The sequence below is a fragment of the Cyanistes caeruleus genome, chromosome 4 (genome assembly GCF_971803275.1).
Source record: "Cyanistes caeruleus chromosome 4, bCyaCae1.hap1.1, whole genome shotgun sequence".
Lineage (NCBI taxonomy): Eukaryota > Metazoa > Chordata > Aves > Passeriformes > Paridae > Cyanistes > Cyanistes caeruleus.
This window is the reverse complement of record NC_141704.1, coordinates 58721258-58738715: the sequence shown is the minus strand read 5'-3', so window position 1 is coordinate 58738715 and position 17458 is coordinate 58721258. Positions and strand designations below refer to the sequence as shown.

Genomic DNA, 17458 nt, shown 5'->3' with positions numbered 1-17458 from the left:
TCCAAGGGTGCTAAGTTTGAAGAGATACACACAGGGCAGCACTGGCTAAATAGCAACTGAAGGGGAATATGAAAACCATCTGTAAATATTTAAAGGATGCAAAGACTAAAGAGGAGGCGGGTTTGGACTGCATGTTCCATTAAGAGTTTCCATTTAACTAACAGGGATAAAACTAACAAAGGAAAATAGGGAAGATTTAGAGAAACTTAGAAATCAGTCTCAGAGTGTACAAATATTTCTCTGAGAATGGAGTGATAAGCCACTGTGTCATTTTCAAGATAACAACAGAATACAGCTATGCCTTTGTGGTATAAAGCACTCTTAAGCTGCCTGGGAGATGGCACAAGAGGGCTTCATGTCTGCCTTTCTGTTTGGTCAGCAGAAATGGATTGATTTCTCCCTCCCTCTGTTCCATCTTTGGGAAGCATGTGGGTGACAGATGTACTTCATCCACAATTGGCTTAATAAGTTTATTGATTTTATATCTGCAGAAAGGAGGATCTCACGGGGAAAAACTCTACATCCCTTCAAGAGATACCTTCCATGAAAGACAAAGCCTTGGGGGAAGAAATCCCTAAATTAATTGAAGTTTAGATGAAGGGTAAAGAGAATCATACGCTCCAAGGCACTTTCAGCTCTTTCCTAATGGGCATTGGCTCACTCTTAGCAGTGGCAAATATCATCAGAGCATCTTTAAGATCTACTGGTTTCAACAGGAGTTCAGGGACCTTGGCCCCAGGCAGGAACAGATCCTGTACATAACAATTTAGGAGTATCTTGAACTGGGGAGTTACCAGAGTTGAAGCTGGTTTGGTTGTCTCCCAAAAGTCTTATTTTAAGCTCCTTAAACTGAACCATAACAGCTCCTGCCTGGCATAAATTATAATCCTCAAAAATGCTCTGTACTCTCTCATGCAAGTCATTTATAGTGACTGTTTCAACTCTGTTCCAAAGAGCAGTTTTAAACCCCAGCAGAAATAGCCTGACCCCACAAACAGGGGCTGCTTCCTTCCGCCACTCCTCGTGTGTGCAGCACCCAAGTTATCAGAGTGCTCCATGCCTATTCCCATAGCGGAAATCCTACCAGCACAGGCCAGCCAAGCCTCCCTTTTTGAGAAATGAATCTCTCTCCCCGCTCACCAATCAAAGATGGAAATTGCAGCAGGTCATTGGCAGGAGCTTGGCCCCAAGCTTGACCAGCTACACAAGAGGATGTGAGTGCTTCTGTTGAGTAGTTGTTTGGAAACCACTGCCTGACCACCAGTTGTTATCTTGGATGTGTTTTTAGCCATTTTGGGCACATGTTCCTGCCCATTGGAAGTGGTTCTTTCTTTCAAACAGTCCATAAATTATAAGCAAATCATGCAAACTGATGTTGCTACATGCAAAATGGCACACACCACATTTTTATCTTACTTTTGCTTACAGTGGGAAACGTTTTGCTGCAAGAGGACAATGTTTTCTAGTTTTTCTTCTCCAAATGATTATCTTACGGCAGGTAGGTATTTATGGATGAGGAACAATCAGCCCCTTTGCCTGGGTGTGAGACCCAGCAGGTCAGTCAGCACCTCCTGATGGCCAAGAAGTGGTGTCCCCCAGGGGTCCATAATGGGACCAAGTCATTTTTGATGTCTTCATCAATTATATGGACAGTGGGATCAATTTCACACAGCAAGTTTGCAGATGACACCAAACTGAGGGTGCAGTGACACACCTCAAGGACAGGATGCCATCCAGAGGGACCTGGACAAGCTTGAGATGTGGCCTAGCTCTGGGGGCCCAGCACAGGAAGGACATGGAGCTTCTGAAGCCAGTGCAGAGGAGGGACACCAAGGTGATTGGAGGTTGCCCAGAGATGCATAGGTTGCCCACAGAGGGGCATCTCTGCCCCCCATGCCCCATCTCTGGAAACACTCAAGGTCAGGCTGGGCAGGGCTCTGAGCAACCTGATCTGTTGAAGTTCTCCCTGCTTATTGCATGGGGGTTGGGCTACGTGGCCTTTAAAGGTCACTTCCAGCCCAAATGATTTCATGATTCCATGAAAAAGGCATCAAGAATTTGGAAGGGCAGGCTCTGTACAATACATGGTGGAGCCATTCTTTTTTGTATTTTCTTCTTTTTACTCGTGATGCTGTCACAAGTAGCTCTTTAGAGAAGCATTGTGCCCACTAATAGCTGGCCTGCTGGATCAGCTACTTCTGCCTAATCCATCTTAATTTTTATAGTGGTGTCATACACAGCCAGACCTGCCAGACACTCAGAGAAACAAAGGATGGAAAACATAAAGCAGTCGAGGAGAGGTAAGGATGGGCCAAGCTGGAGTGGTGTAAGAGCCTTTAACTTCCTGTTTTTGTCAAGAAGACTTTAATATAAAGTACAGCAACCCAGGACATATTAATGTGCACTCCTGTGGCCAGTCCTTAAACTGGCTTCTCGAAGTGTAGATTGTGTCATGAGTACCATTAATTTTCAGTACATTATTTCCATGAGAGGTTATTACACATTAAATTACAACATTCCCATGCATCCAGGCTTCTTGTAACAGTAGGAGAAATGGTGGGCTGGAGAAGACAGCTGGGTTTGCACGTGGTCTATGTCAGTTTACTTAAGCAGAACCATTTTACTGCTGCTGGAGGAATGCATCAAAAGGTCAGTGCTGAAACTCCACTAAAGTAAGCTGAGCACACATTCCATCTGCCAACATATGCTCACTCCTTGCTTGATCAAAAAGGAAATTTCAGAGCTCCGCTGCATGCTTGCCTTGACCCTGCTCCACACCGCCTGTCCAGTGGGCATCAGACAAACCATTCTCTAATCCTGCGTGGAATACGCATTCTGCTGAAAGGATGCTTGGAATAGCTGCCCAGCAGCAGCAGCAGCAGCAGCAGCAGCAGCAGCAGCAGCAGCAGCAGCAGTGTAATCCTAAACTGGGCCCGTGCACAGGGAGAAGTGCAGGACAGCATGGAGAGGGGTGTCAGGAAAAGTGTTATATGAATGCATGAAATGTATGGGTTTATTTCCTAGTCCTGTGCACCCATCACAACCAGACCCTGTCCAAATGAGACTCATCTTTACAGGGGAAAAATAAACTTGACATTGTCATTCAGCTCTTGCACTTACTTTGCCTGTCTTCTTCAAATGTTTCATCTTCTGGAGTCTGCCTGATCTGGTCAGTGTCAGAGGAGGAATTCTGTACTAACAACATGCACAAGGAGCTGCAGCAACTTAATTGGGCTATTAAAAATTGCAGAAGTGAAGCTCTTGTAGCTAGAAGAGCTTTTGGCTGATTTAGAACATGCCCTCATAACATCACTTGATAAAAATAAGACTTGGGCTTTTTAATAGAACAAATTACTTAGCCTTTATATTTAACCACAGTCACTGTTAAAGCTATAACTGGTTTTCAGAATATTTTAGGAATCTGATCTTGGTCTTCCATATGTTAAAAACCATCACAATAAATACCTTACACTGCGGTTCCTGACAAAGAAATAATAACGTGGCTGCAGTCTTCAACTCAAAAAGTTTGCTTTGGACTCAGATTTGCTACTGTTCAGAGTGACTACTGGAAATTATCATTTCAAGGCAAAAAAGGAGACAGCCTTAAACCAGAGAAACTCGCAAACCTGCATGATTTTTGTAGAGAGGGTACTGATGTTCTAGCTACTCGCATCCAGCTCTTCAACAGATCCCAGACTCTGGTGGGAAAAGTGGCACTGGTATTGAGGTCTCCTTGATGCACTGAAATGAGAGGATACTTTTCCACAGAGAGATGGGCTCCTTTCTGAAAAAAGGACTGGCAGTCCTTAAAAATAATATGGAATCATTGTAATCAACCAAATTAGAACTGCATTTATTCATCTCACATTGTTTTTGGGCTGTGCTTTGGGGGAAGGTTCAAGTCCATTTAAGTGTATTGTATAGTCATAGATTGTGAGGAAAACATCTAAAATCACACACAGAAAAACATGAGTGTAAAAAGATGAGGCTATAAGAATGAGATCTTTGCTGGCAGAAACCAAATCCTTTTTTAAAAATATTGTATTTTACTATGTATGATGACCACATAGAACCAAATCACAATCAACAATAATTTAGAGAGTGGAAACAACATCCTGCATGAATGCAGCAGGCATTTGAAGAAGAATCCATCACTACCCCCAAATTAGCTTGTTTTCCCTAACTTGCAAGTCTGCAGTTGACAACAATAAATTGTAGGAAATGTTGATACAATGAGGATAGGGCTGGCATCCAGCTGGCCCCTGAAAAGCTGGAATAACAGATTGACAGGATTCTTGTGCAGCTTGGCATTAAGAAATGCAGAGCCTTGACTCTGGGAGTACATTTTTTCTGGCAATAGTCCAGACTGGGCACTGATTGACTGGGGAGCAGCTTTGCTTTGAGAAGAGGCTGGGGATCGTGGTGCAGAAAACTGAACCCAAATTTGTAGTTGTGGTGAGGCAGGACAGCCACAGACTGGGTTGTATTAGCCCAAAGGTGGCCAGGAGGTCAAGGGGTGAGGGAAGGGACTATTTCCCATCACTGGCACATCTGGTGTGCTATGGTCAGTTTAGGGCATCCTAGCACAGGAGAGAAGGAAACAGCTTGGAGGAAGTCCAGTAGAGAGCCCCAAGGATGCAGAGAGAGCATGCTGAAGGTGTTCAAGGAGAGGCTGAAGGTGTTCTCAGCAGCTTCTAAAGGATCAAGAGACTGCTAAGCTGTTTGGAGCATTTTTGACCAAAGGGAAAAAAGCTTCTGTTTGCCTTGGAAAGATGCCTTGTGAATAAAGTCCTGGCTATCATCAGGGAAGTAATTCTGTCATCCTTCTGTGGAGAATTCAGAACATTGTGTCGTAAATGGATCCCTTCTTCAAGCACAGAAGATACCAACAGGATGCAACCCTAACAGCTCTCTGCAGGAACTGTGCAGCTCTTGTAGAATGAACAGAGTGCAGTGGGAATGGGGAGAGAGTGGCAGAAGAGGAAAGGAGATGTCAAAACCACGATCCTTTCTATGGAAATTAAACAACAAATCACAACTTCCTGAATGATGAATTACGTGCTTTAGACCTTCAAGTGTTGCCTGACATGAAGGAAAAACAAACAAACAAACAAACAAAAAAAAAAAACCAAAAAAACCACCACTTGAAAAACCCAGGAAAAAGTTAAGATGACTGCACAAAAGGTCTCAGAATTCTTCTTTGAAATATGAGAGAGGACCCAGACCAACGAATGAAGAATTGACATGGAAGAGAAAGTCCTCAAGTGAGATAATGGTGCACAACACAAGGAAGACACAATTACCTGGCAAATGACAGAAATTGCCCTTAACTTTCTATGGTGATTACATCATTTAATCTGAATAGTTCTATGGTCAGGAATCACAGAGGTCAGCTGGGCCCTGGAGAGAATCTCATCACCAACAACAATAAAAACAAGGGAATTTTTGGTTTCCTACTCAAAACATTTGTTAAATGTGGCACTTAGCATCCCTGTTCCTGCAGTGTCCCTGTTTCTGCTGTAATCAGAAAACTGTGCACAAAACAAACAAAACAAATTAAACATGTCCCCTTGTCATTCATCTCTTCTAATAAATAACATGAGGCAGATCCCTGTGGGGGTGGTGGCTGTCACTTCTGTTTTCTTCAGCTCGGCCTTTTACCCTTGGACTGCCTGTCCTTGTAGAGTGGGAACAGCTGAGGAGGTGATGAGAGAAGCAGTGTGGGCTGGTGGGCACAGTACCAGGTGGGAAGGCACAGGTTCGCTGTGGAGTCACCACTCTGTTTTCTGACAGTCACTCCCATTTCTGTGGGACATAGAGAGGGAGACCTGGCCAGCTTAGGAGACAAAGATGGGCATATTTCACTGTCTCTGTGCTTGACATACACTCTGCAGAGAATGAGTTCAGCATGAATAAGCAGTAAACCAAAAGGTCATTTTTCCAAGCAAGCTACATCTACCTAGTCCTAAATCCTCCAGAGTTTCCTGTGGGAGCAGATCCTTTCTCCCACTTCCCTCCAAAAAGAAAATAGCAGGAAGCTGTTCTGTGATTTGTGCTTGCCTGTAAGAAAGCGGCATGTGAAAACTCAGTGAGAGATTTCTCTGTAGAGAAATGGGAAGATACTTATTTGAGATGACTCTAAGTTGTTAAATTTATACACTCTGCTGCCCAGGTGTGTCTGAGTGGCCTAACTAAGACCTCTGTGTGTGTGACAAAATGGAGGTTCCCTGTTAATATCTTGGCTTCCTCATTACTGGTGATGACAAACTATGTTTAAGCAAGTCTTGTGCATTCTTTACGAGTCAGCAGCTGCAATGAGGGGATAGTTTTGGGTTAGAAGTTTGCTTGCTTCAGCCTCCCAGAGCTCATCAGCTACCAAGGCTCTTAGGCAAGGTTGCTGTCTCTTGTCCTGTTTATTCATTTTGGGGATCAGTGTGACAACAAATCTGCCTCTCTGTTGGGTAATGGGAAGAGAAATAACAAATACAGTGTACTACCTCCCTTTTTGTCATCCTCCTGCTACCAGAGCTCAGGTCTTCTGCTGATTAATCAGCTCTTCTGTGGTCCTATTCAAATAAATTAGCCTTGATGCTAACAACACCCTCTTCAGTGTTACCAGTTCTACAGTTTGGTGGGGCCCTTGGGTGTAAATACCTTGCTCTGTTATTTTTTTCTGCTGCTTTCAGATTGTAATTTATATTTCATTCATAACAGTCCCGGTATCTGTGTTATGAATCTCTCCACACTGGCCAGCAAACCCCACTAACCTAAAGATGATCAGATGGGGCTCCATGGTCATACTTAGGATTACAGATTTTTTTGCAGCTTGCCCAGAGTCTGCAACACGTGCCCTGCCACAAGAGGCAGATTTATCATCTGGAAATCTCCCTTCTCCACTGTCCACCGTCAGCTGGGGTCTTCACAGGCAAGGTGAACGATTTTAGTCTGTCCTTCTGTGTTTGAATGAGGGATTGCTCTTTCCAAGCCTTAAAATAGGGGGAGACTTTTAACAGATTTGAAAATGGAACTTAGGGCCCTAAGTCATCACACATTTTTTGAAAGACGTGCTCTACATCCGTATCATGTTACCGCTCAGCTGCAGGACTTTTCTTAGACTATCTGAAAGTGGATCTGAACTGCTGTGCTCCAAAGAGGTGTTATTTTAATATTGTGCTGAAATACTGACAGTAAAAGCTTGTTGTTTTAGTTAGGCAGTGAGCACTATCACCCCAGGTCTTAAGAGTTTGAGTAAGCAGAGTTTGATTGCTGAAGTAAATTGTTACCATTTTGGAGTTCACAGGGTTTATTTTACTGCAAATGCTTTTGGTGTCTCCCAAATTTCACTGGGTACATGAAGCCAGGACAGCATGCTACCTGAAAATCAGAAGGTTACAGTGTGTTTTCTGGAAACAGTCACTTCATGGGCCAAAGGGACAAGTTTAAGCAGAATAAGACATGTTTTAGAGCAAACAAGGCTTGCCTAACTGAATCAGAAGCTCAAGAATGTACATGGCAGTTCAGATGCTAATACACAGAAACTCAGCAACCTGCTGGCCACAGATCCAGTTGGAGAATGGTTCAAGACTCATTTCAACTCTGATGCAGAACTGTTGAGCAGTACAAGACTGCAGAATGCACTTCATCTCCCAGCTGCAACACATTTGGTCTGGGGCCAGACAGCAGGTCTTAAGAGGACCAGGTGTCCTGATGAAATCACAAATTTTAGCTATTTGGTTTGGTTTACGGATCAGACAAGTCCTGATTTTTTGCAAGCAAACAATCTGTGCACCCTTTCTGTACAGAATGCTATCAGATGGACTTGTTCAGCAGGAAAACTGCTGGAGCAAGGCTGTCCCCTGGGTCACCACAGCCCTCAGCAGTCACTTTCCAGCTGGACTGACTAAAAGACAGGGCAATGCATGCCATAGACTTGACAGAAATTATCTTTTTTCCTTTGTTTGTCTGTTTTGTGTCTGACCATTTGGTTTTACTTATAGAATAAGGGGTAGTGGGATGAGACATGGTGCATCCCACAAAGTGTTCTTTTAATATGTTCCATCAGGACACCTTCTGGGGAATCTGCAGTGGCAGATGTGCCAGCAAAAGTTAGAGGAGCTCATTTAGTCCATGATTTGTCTTTGCTCTGAGAAGCCTGAGGAATGACACAAAAAGATGCAAAGGTGAGTAAAGCTGAGGATGGAAAACCCTAATGCACCCATTACACTTGGAAAGTTGTCTAGGGGGAAAAATAAACAGGAAAGAAAATATTACAATGCATGATTTTACAGACAGTGATGGCTCTGAGATCAGGCGGTGTTGCCAGGAGTCACATGCATTGGGAATGGGCAGGTTTCATGATGCAGCATAAGCAAAAGTGGGAAATCAGTGCTCCATTCTTGTAACAGGGACCCCAGCCTTTGTTTCCCAGTGATGCTGTCCTTCTCATGAGGACTGCAGCTATGATGAGGGTGTAAAATACTAGTATTATTTCTTCCTAAAATATATATATATATATATGTGCTTTGCATAGATGAAAAATCACCAGATAAAGTAGAAAACAGGAGAGAAAAGGACCTGAGGATTTTTTTTGTCAGCTAAAGATATCATTCCTTTGGCCACCATCCCAAGCCTGCCAGAGTTCAGGGAGTGTTTGGACAAGGCTCTCAGGCACAGGGTGGGATTGCTGAGGTGTCCTGTGCAGAGCCAGGCATTGGACTTGCATGATCCCAGTGGGTCCATTCTAGCTCAGGTTATTCTGTGTTTCTGTGATAGTCCAAGTTCAGCTTCAGCAAAGGCACAGAGACCTTGAAATGTCACCTGGCACAAGCCAGGGCCTAGCCCTGTGGTTCCCAATTACTTTATAGCTGACCCTGTCTCCTGAGAGCAATCAATATTCACATACAGCACTGACTCTGACTGTTCACCTGCCTCAGGGCTGCCAGGGGCTCCCCTTCACCTCATGGGGCTCATGCTGGGGAGTCTGCAGTGTCTCAGGCCCTGTATTACACCTCTGCTAATATCAAACTCTCTCACACTGGGTGTGCTCAGTTTAATTATGCTTCCAGGTACTCCTCAAATGACACAGAAGATGCAAGGCCCGTGCTATGAGAAGCTGACAGACATATTGACAAAAGTATTTATATAAATCTAGTCCATTTTCCTCTGACTTATGTCTTGGTAAGTTCTGCGAAACTAATTGAGATAAAAGTCTAATGTGTCAAACTTCAAAGGAGCTGAAGAAGTATCAGTGGAAAAATGAGGGGAAACAAGACAGTCAGAGCAAACAGATGGGGAGGCAAATTAAGCTGGTCATAATTTATGAAAACAGGGAATATTTGGGCCAGAGGAAAGGAGACAGTGAAACACCAGTAAGCTGTGGCCATTTAACTTTTTCCTCATCTTTAACATATCACCTAAGTCCTTGTCTTGTTTCTACAAACACGATTGCCCCCCTGCAGGAGGCACACACCCTCCTCAGGTAAATGTGATCATTTGCAAGTCACCTCAGTGAAAAACAGGGAGGTCTAATGTTCCCAGCTATGGGTCACTGCGAGATCAATGCTCCAGCCTATGTGCCCTGCTCAGCAGAATTCCCGCTAGGATAAAACCAGTAGGAGCTGGGGCTTCTGTCCCTGCAGCATGGCTTACCTCTCCTTTAGCCAGCCAGGAGCACTCCCTGCAGAGGTACAGACAGAGGTTAACAGGTGGGTCCCTCAGTAACAGGTGCCTTGGATTTGCAGGATGTGCACAAAAAGAGCTGTGGTCACCTCAAGCCGATTGTCCCTGAGTATCGAGGTGCCCCGACAAGCACCCGCCGATCGTGCCACCAAGGAAGTGGCTGCAAACCTCTCATTGCTCACTGATGAGGTCCAGAACTGTTTTTACACCTTCTTCTCTAAATAAGGAAGCTGCCTGAGAGGCTTCTGACTCCCCGACCAATTTGACTCCTTTGCTTCCCACAGCCAATGAAATCCCACTCCTGCCTCCAGTCTTGGGTGACAGCACTCCAACCTCAGCAGGCAGGGAGGATGGCAGGTTTGTGTTACAGCCCTGGCAGCCTCACCTTGGGCAGGCTGTTGATGTCAGAGTGATGATGTGGGCAGGGACAGCCCATGCACTATAAAGATGGCTCAATCAAATATAACGGAGGCTGCCCAGCGGGAAGCAGGATCTACAAACCATGGTCCCCACCACTTGGAGTCCTGCTGGCCTGTCTCTGCTCCCAACCCAACTGCTATCTAGCTTTAGTTTCAGGTCAGCAAGCTCTATTTGCTTTCCAAAAATAAGCCTCTGCCACCATGCTGAAGGGAGAAAAACAAGAAGGGCGGTATTTTTAGGGCCATTAATTCTGACCACGTGCCCAGGAGGTGAACCGGATGGCCACGGCACAAAGACTTCTCATCACTATGTCCTGCGACGCCAGCGCTCACCGGACGCTGCCTGCCTTCCTTCTCCTGGGTTTGCTAGCCCGGATTGCTGCCACACACCCAGTTGTAAGCAGAACTAATGGCACATTGCTGGAGAGAGGATGGCAATCTCTGCTGTCCAGGTCCATGGCTGGGATGTCAGGGGAGAAGGCAGATGTGAACTGGGAGAGTGACTATTTGCTAGGAATCAAGAGGCAGCGGAGGCTTTACTGCAACGTGGGCATCGGGTTTCACCTTCAAATCCTCCCAGACGGAAGGATAAGCGGAGTTCACAATGAAAACCAATACAGTGAGTTGCATCCAGAAATGAAATAGAATAGATGTCACTTAATTGCTGTGAACTCTAGTAATTACCCTTCACAGAGTGCAAATGTTATGACGTGATATTATTAATCTGTGCTACATCTGTTGCCTTTTAAAAGTCTCTGGGATCAATAAACATGAGAACCCTTCGGGCTGAAACGTGGCACAAAATGCTTAGACAAATTTAGATAGAATTTATTTTTACCTGCTTTGCTGCGCAGATGAGAAAAGACAAAACAGGTCCAAAACTGACTCTGCTGCATTTTCTTGCTTCTCACCTTCTCCTTTGCCTTTTGAATCCAGGATTTTTTTTGCTGAGTCCAGAGTGCCAAAGCATGATTCTTGAATCCTGGCTGACCAGTATTTTTGGGACACTCAGTGTGTCCCATGGAAGGCGTTTGCTGGTCCTGGTTTGCTCATTCTTGTGGGTGCTATGCTGATACCCTAAGAATTAAGGAAAGCATTAGTCATGTGGATTTTAATTTCCTGTAGAGGGCACTTGCTAAAATCTTTTGCAGCAGATGTCATGTGGGACTTCAAAATGCAAGACACACTTCTTTAAGGCTCAGTAAAAAACCTTTTGTAAGTATAACATATCACATACGAATAATTCTCTTATTGAAAAGGTCTAGAGCTTGACAAATCAAAAGAGTTTGATAAAATGAAAGTCTTATACAGAATATGATTACAATTCTAGAATAATTATTTTCAACTCCTGTGACGTTTAGGAAAACCCAAGATCTACTCTATGTGTATATATTTTGCTGTATTAAGGAGATAATTCTTATAAAGAATATATAACAAGTTTGTTCATGTTTTTAAAAAAATATATATCTGAATTGCCTTCCATTAGCTCTAGATTCTGTGATAACATTCCTATTAAACTTTGCATTTTTCAGGTCTCTTTGAAATATCCACTGTAGAAAGAGGAGTTGTAAGTCTGCTTGGTGTGAAAAGTGCTCTCTTCATTGCAATGAACAGCAAGGGCAGGTTGTATGGGACGGTAAGTACATGTGCAAGTAGGTTTTCACAGTTTAAACAAAAAGGTTTTGAAGTGGTTTGTTTTGGTTTAGTGTTTTGCTTTGTTTGTTTTGGTTTAGTTTGTTTTGGTTTTGTTTGTTTCAGTCTTTTCCTTATGGAAATCTCTGATTACAAGCAGAGAAAATAGCCCTCGTGTTACAGGGAGCCTGCCCAGCCTGCTGTCATCAGTGCTATTTAATGCAACGAGCAGCGTGGCTGCTACAGGGCTGGGATTTTAAAGCTTTCCTGTAAGAATGTACAGGGAACACCTTAGGAAAATGAACATATTCTGCAAATCATACTGATTAATTAGATGGCTTCTTCTAAGGTCACAGCGCTGCAAACACATTGTAGCAAAGCTGAGCCCTGTTGAATCCATCCTGCATTGCATTGTGTGTAGGAGAGGCACAGTTATAGGCTATTTCCAACAGTTACCCTTAGTAAAATAATGATCACATGCTCCCTCCTACCAAAAACAACCACACCATCAAAAATAAATAGGAAGTCTACCCTACAAGGTCAACGTGTGGCTGGGGTTATTTTAATGATCAGTTTTGTGAGATCAGTTGCAAAGGGTGAGAAAATAATAATAGCTATTAACAATGGTATGCAAATCATACTGAAATACCATCATCCTCATCTAGATGATTTGATATCTAAATGCAGTTTAACCTCTGAGACGTGAGCCACACATCTCCACATCTCCCCTCCCAACACCCAGGAGAAAAAGTGCTTGTTAGGAGATGCATTTGAAAGAGGCTGGCTCTGGGCAATAGGAAAAATCAGGCCATCTCAAAGTAATGAATAGTACTGGTTGTATCAATCTCTTTTGTCAAGGAACAGCAGAGTCTTTCCTTTTGAACAGCTGTAATTTCAACAAAGCACTGCAGTTGTTAAAAATAATGCCAAATGTTGTGAGTGGTTATTACTAACCTGACTTATTCCTTCTCACACTCACAATGACAGTAGGTCACTTTAAGGTCCCATTTCAGCAATATTTTAGCAATATTCTTTCAATCACAAGTGATCACAAGCACTTAAAAAGTGCCACAAGTCCAACTACTTTACTTAGCTGAGTTTTCCTAAAGAAGTGCAGGGTCTGGCTTCAGAAATCCCTTTGATTTTTCCCCCACTTTCAATACAGTTTTGTTTATCTTCAAAGACACTGGCAAAAACTGTAAGAGATGTGAATTTTCCCTTGCACAGTACGATGCCTTCAGTTAAACTCTTACAGGCTTTGTGGGGTGTTATTGCAGAGATGCCCAAATAGAAATGCATTGATGGCATCTTACGTGCCAGACATTGTAAGTCAGAGAATTATTCTGCTTTCTCTTTTAATTTCCTCTGAATTCCTGCTTGTCCTTGAACCTTCTCTCCCAAATAAGTCCCTCTCCTTGGGTTTTCATGTTTTGACATAAAGGAAATTAAAACTATTTTCTCAGCTTAGAACTGGCTGCATAGTTAAATATTACTAATGGTTTAAAAGAGAAAAGATTTATTGCTAATCAAATCTCTTATTCAAGCAAGTAGTTGACCCCGGACACTGCTGTTTGGAAAACCTTTGAAGGTTTTGACAACCAGCATATAATTTTTTTTATAAATGACAGAACTCGCAGAGGGGAGGTCTTAAAGCTGTCGTTTGGGTGAGAGGGTGTGATGCTGACAGAAATCATTACTTGCGAATAAAATGAAGAAAACCATGATTTATAATGAATTAACTTGATCTGCCACAGGAAATACACAGTCAATTATCTGGACAGGTGGCATCTGAGTTCATCTGACACCAAATTAGCACCGAGGAGGGAGATTTATTGTTGGCCGCAGTGGCTGCGGCACCACCTGTCGCACACTGCAATGAGCCCTGGTGTAAAAACGCGAGGAAGAAAAATGACCTGGGCCTTGGTGGAATATTGATTGTACCTGATTTGTATCCCCACCCCCTCCCCTTGCTGTTCCTTAGGCTGTTTTCCAAGATGAGTGTAAATTCAAGGAGACCTTGCTGCCCAATAACTACAACGCATATGAATCCAACGTTCACCGCGGAGCTTACATAGCCCTGAGCAAACACGGCAGGGTGAAGAGAGGGAACAAGGTTTCTCCTGCCATGACAGTGACCCACTTCTTACCAAGAATATGAGCACCAGTAAAACAGAAGATTAAATCCCAGGACACACTGTTTTGTTTTGCACATGGGGAATAACCTCCCAGGTAAAGTATTTATACTGGTCATTATGAAAAAAAAAAAAAAAAAAAAAAAGAAATCTCTATATGTATGTGTATATTTGGATAAAAATATTTGTACTAGATTCATCACATTGCATTTGTACTACAATGCTGCTTCTCTTCTACTCTGTACAATTTTTACATGGCTGTGTGCCTCCTTTGGTGCTGTACAGAGGACAATGCAAGCTGGAGTGCAAAGGAAGTTTTTGGAAGATGTGGAATGGCTGTGGGCAACCATCTAATAATCATAGGTGATTTACTAAATATTATTTACCTCAGATAATAACCTTTTGTAGTGAGCAGTTTACATATCATGGGCCAAATCAGCAGATGATTTTGTTTCACCAGAGCTTCAGGCAGTTCACTCCATCTGAATATCTGCCTGCACCCCCCTTCACTGACTGTGTCCTGTCCTGTGAAGTCCTCAACCTGTTTTGAGCATTAAGGTGCCAATTCCACAACTGTTTCTACACAAGCAAACTGTCTGTTCCCGGATCCCCTCTGTCTCTGAAGGGATTCTCCAGGGTTTCCTCGCATGGACTGGTTGGCAGGATGAAGACCTACAATCAATTTCCTGTGGGAAGGGCCACAGGATAAATCACAGATGGGTCCCAAATGCAAAACTGATTTGGAGCTCAGGATTTTGAATGGCATTTTGTGAGCTTAGTTTAGATTTACCTCCAATACAGATGTGTACATCTTTAATATTAATATTTGTATATATTTAGACATGGGAGGTGTGAGTGTGCATCTATGTAATTACATACGTTTAATGAACTGATCATCCCAGTCTCCTGATGCCCAGATGTCCTTATAAAAAAGAAAAGAAATATTTTAAGTCACTATTTCATTTAACCTGAATGTTGTTAATCTCTAAGAACTAGAACTGCTCTGTGGGATGCATTTTATAAAATATAAGAAATTCATGGGAGCTTACAGCAAAGGGTTATTTTAGAAAACTCTGTGTTGAATTGTCACCGTCTTAAGTATATTTGGTTCTTCTCTATCATACCTCCCTGAGGTATGAAGGACAGAGAAAGAAGGAGGCTACACAAGCATACCTTCCCATGTTGGGACAGAGGAATTCATGCCATAATTCCAATTTCTGTCACTTGCAAAGCATCAGTTTCAAAGACAACACATCAAGCTGGATGAAACACTCCTCAAAGCTCTCCTAGAAGCTGTACAAATGGCACATAACCTTGCCTTGCTATTTTGACAACCCTTTTCCAGATCTCCAATGAAGCTGCATTCTCTGTGCCTTTGAAAGAGTATTTTAAGAGGCCCTAAGTCAATAGTCACTATAAATGTCAGCTACCAGAAGCCTTGGGATTCCTGCATTGGTGGCGTGCTCCTAAATTTGAAACTAGATTCAATGCAATGTCAGAGCATGAGCATTTTCAGCATAGATGGACCATGCTGCTGCAGAAGTGAATATCTGAGTGCAAGATTATCTCCCACGTCCAGCCAAAATGAGGCTATGTCCAGCCTTGACATGCCATTCTATTTGCAGGGGCTGTCTATTCGTGATGAATTTGAGCCTTCTGACATGCAGGAGAGACACTGTCAGGGCCAGATCCTCAGCTGGAGTGAATCATCCCAGGAAAACTACCAGTTTATAGCTGCAGAAGATTTGGCCCAAAGGACATACCACAATGATGTACCCACCACCGCCATTCCCGAGAAACTGTCAAGGCAATTGTTTTCTGAACAAGATACAGTTTTCCAGCATCTCTAGTGTGACTTATACTTGAATTTATCTGGTTCAAATGTAAGTGACGATCACAGTGTAAATGAAGAGAAAAAAAAGAGTGGAATGCTGCTCACAGTACAGGAATGGGATGCATTGGAAGGAAAAGAGTGAAAATAACTGCTCTTAATTTTCTGGTCTTGCAGTATTTCAGAGAGAAGCCAGAATGACACACTTTGTTCACCCACAGCATGTGCAGCAGTTTGCTTTGGGAAAATGTGCATTTGAAGTGAAAAATCAGGATGTTTTCAGTGGGGAGAGAGTGGGTCAAAGAAAAGTTTGGAAAGTATCAGGCAGCACATTGACCTAGAGTCCCTAAAGGTACAGAGAGCTGTGCCGAAATACGTTAGCTGGCAACCTGTATCCTGGTGTTATATTCCTAATTGTCTTTGAAATGAAGTTTGAAGAAGTATGGAAGAGTTCAGGGATGTAGAAGGAAAGAGAGGTCAAATACCAGCACACAAGTTTGTTTCTGATCACAGCTTAATCTAGCATCCTTATGACAGGATAAAGTCTGTTCTCTCTTAAAGCAGGGCAGCCTAGAGAAAGTGATTGTTGGCAGGATTGGTAAGTGTTGGGACAGCTGGCACAAAAGGTGGGAATCAGACTCACTGGCTCCATTTTGCACACACTGGTCAAGCGAAGACAACCTGTAGACCAGGTCACAAGAAGTCAGGACAAGAGGAAATGGCCTCAAGCTGTGCCAGGGAAGGTTCAGGTTGGACATCAGGAAGAATTTCTTCACTGAAGGGGTGGTCAGGCATTGGAACAGGCTGCCCAGAGAGGTGGTGGAGTCACCATCCCGGGAAGTGCTCAGGAAATGACTGTATGTAGTTCTGGTTGACAAGGTGGGGATTTGTCAAAGGTTGGACTTGATGATCTTGGAGGTGTTTTCCAACCTCAGTCATTCTGTGATTCTATAAGTCTGTTTAGTCACAGCCTGCTAGGCTGAGACTGTTCTTACAAACTGCAGACCCTTTTGGATGCAGTTTTGGTGGGCATGGAAAGCCCCATCAGTCACTCTGCTGAGTTATTCTTTATATCACTGCTTTTTTCCTCATTGCCAGCCAGATCAACATGGAAATCACAGCTGAAATCAAAGAAGGGTATGTGACTACATAAAGAAAACTCATGAAACTAAAGGGAGTTCCCAAATCAGGGCAAAATTAGGAACTTCAAAACATATCTCAACTGTGCATTAACAGGGGTCATGCCATGGGCTATGAGCTTTGAAAGCATAGCTGTGAATGCTCCACAGGAGCCTGTCATGCCCACATTTTGCACATGGGATTCTCCTGTGGAGTTGATGCCTATTTTTACAGTTTTTCCTTCCTCAGGCAAACCCCATAACATTCTATGATTTAATCCACCCCTCTTAGAAAGTAGATTTGGCTGGAACTGAATCATGTTCTTAAATAAATGTCTTTTTCCCAGACACGCAGAGACTCAGACACACTCACAGTGGAAAAGCAGAGTAATATTTGTATACCTCACTAATTATTTCAATTCCAAGATTTTATTTTGCACAGTAAAATGGTGCCAAAGTTCTCGGATTACTTTTTTTTTCACTAAAATATACCTCATGTTCTCAATATGGACTCACAATTGAGACTGTAAATTTGCAAGAAACACAAAACTGTCCAATCAATTGTTTGTGAAATTGCTTCTATTTTTATATGTATGTGCTGCGCACAATAGTTTAATGTATTCATAAAATAAAATTTTATACATTTTT

At 43.0% G+C, this 17458-nt stretch overlaps 1 protein-coding gene and 1 long non-coding RNA gene across 3 annotated transcripts in view; one reads left to right on the top strand and one right to left on the bottom strand.

Moving 5' to 3' along the window:
- Nucleotides 1-11174, bottom strand: part of LOC111929895 (uncharacterized) — a 27960-nt gene extending 16786 nt beyond the window's left edge. Inside the window, exon 1 of one of the 2 annotated variants that reach the window (XR_015285681.1) lies at nt 10936-11174. This is a non-coding gene — a long non-coding RNA (uncharacterized LOC111929895). Of the gene's footprint in view, nt 1-9648 lie in introns of both variants that reach the window. The other variant, XR_002864920.2, reaches the window with a different exon arrangement.
- On the top strand, nt 10275-17458 carry FGF6 (fibroblast growth factor 6). The gene is made up of 3 exons (XM_023927719.2): nt 10275-10716; nt 11630-11733; nt 13711-17458. The coding sequence occupies exons 1-3, from the start codon at nt 10377-10379 to the stop codon at nt 13885-13887; spliced, it is 621 nt and encodes a 206-aa protein (XP_023783487.1). The 5' UTR covers nt 10275-10376; the 3' UTR covers nt 13888-17458.

What these genes read in the sequence shown, in the direction of transcription:
- FGF6 (XM_023927719.2), top strand. Translation starts at nt 10,377, where the DNA reads ATGGCCACGGCACAAAGACTTCTCATCACTATGTCCTGCGACGCCAGC. An exon ending in TCACAATGAAAACCAATACA is followed by an intron (nt 10,717 to 11,629) that starts GTGAGTTGCATC and finishes TGCATTTTTCAG; the next exon opens with GTCTCTTTGAAATATCCACT. An exon ending in AGGGCAGGTTGTATGGGACG is followed by an intron (nt 11,734 to 13,710) that starts GTAAGTACATGT and finishes GCTGTTCCTTAG; the next exon opens with GCTGTTTTCCAAGATGAGTG.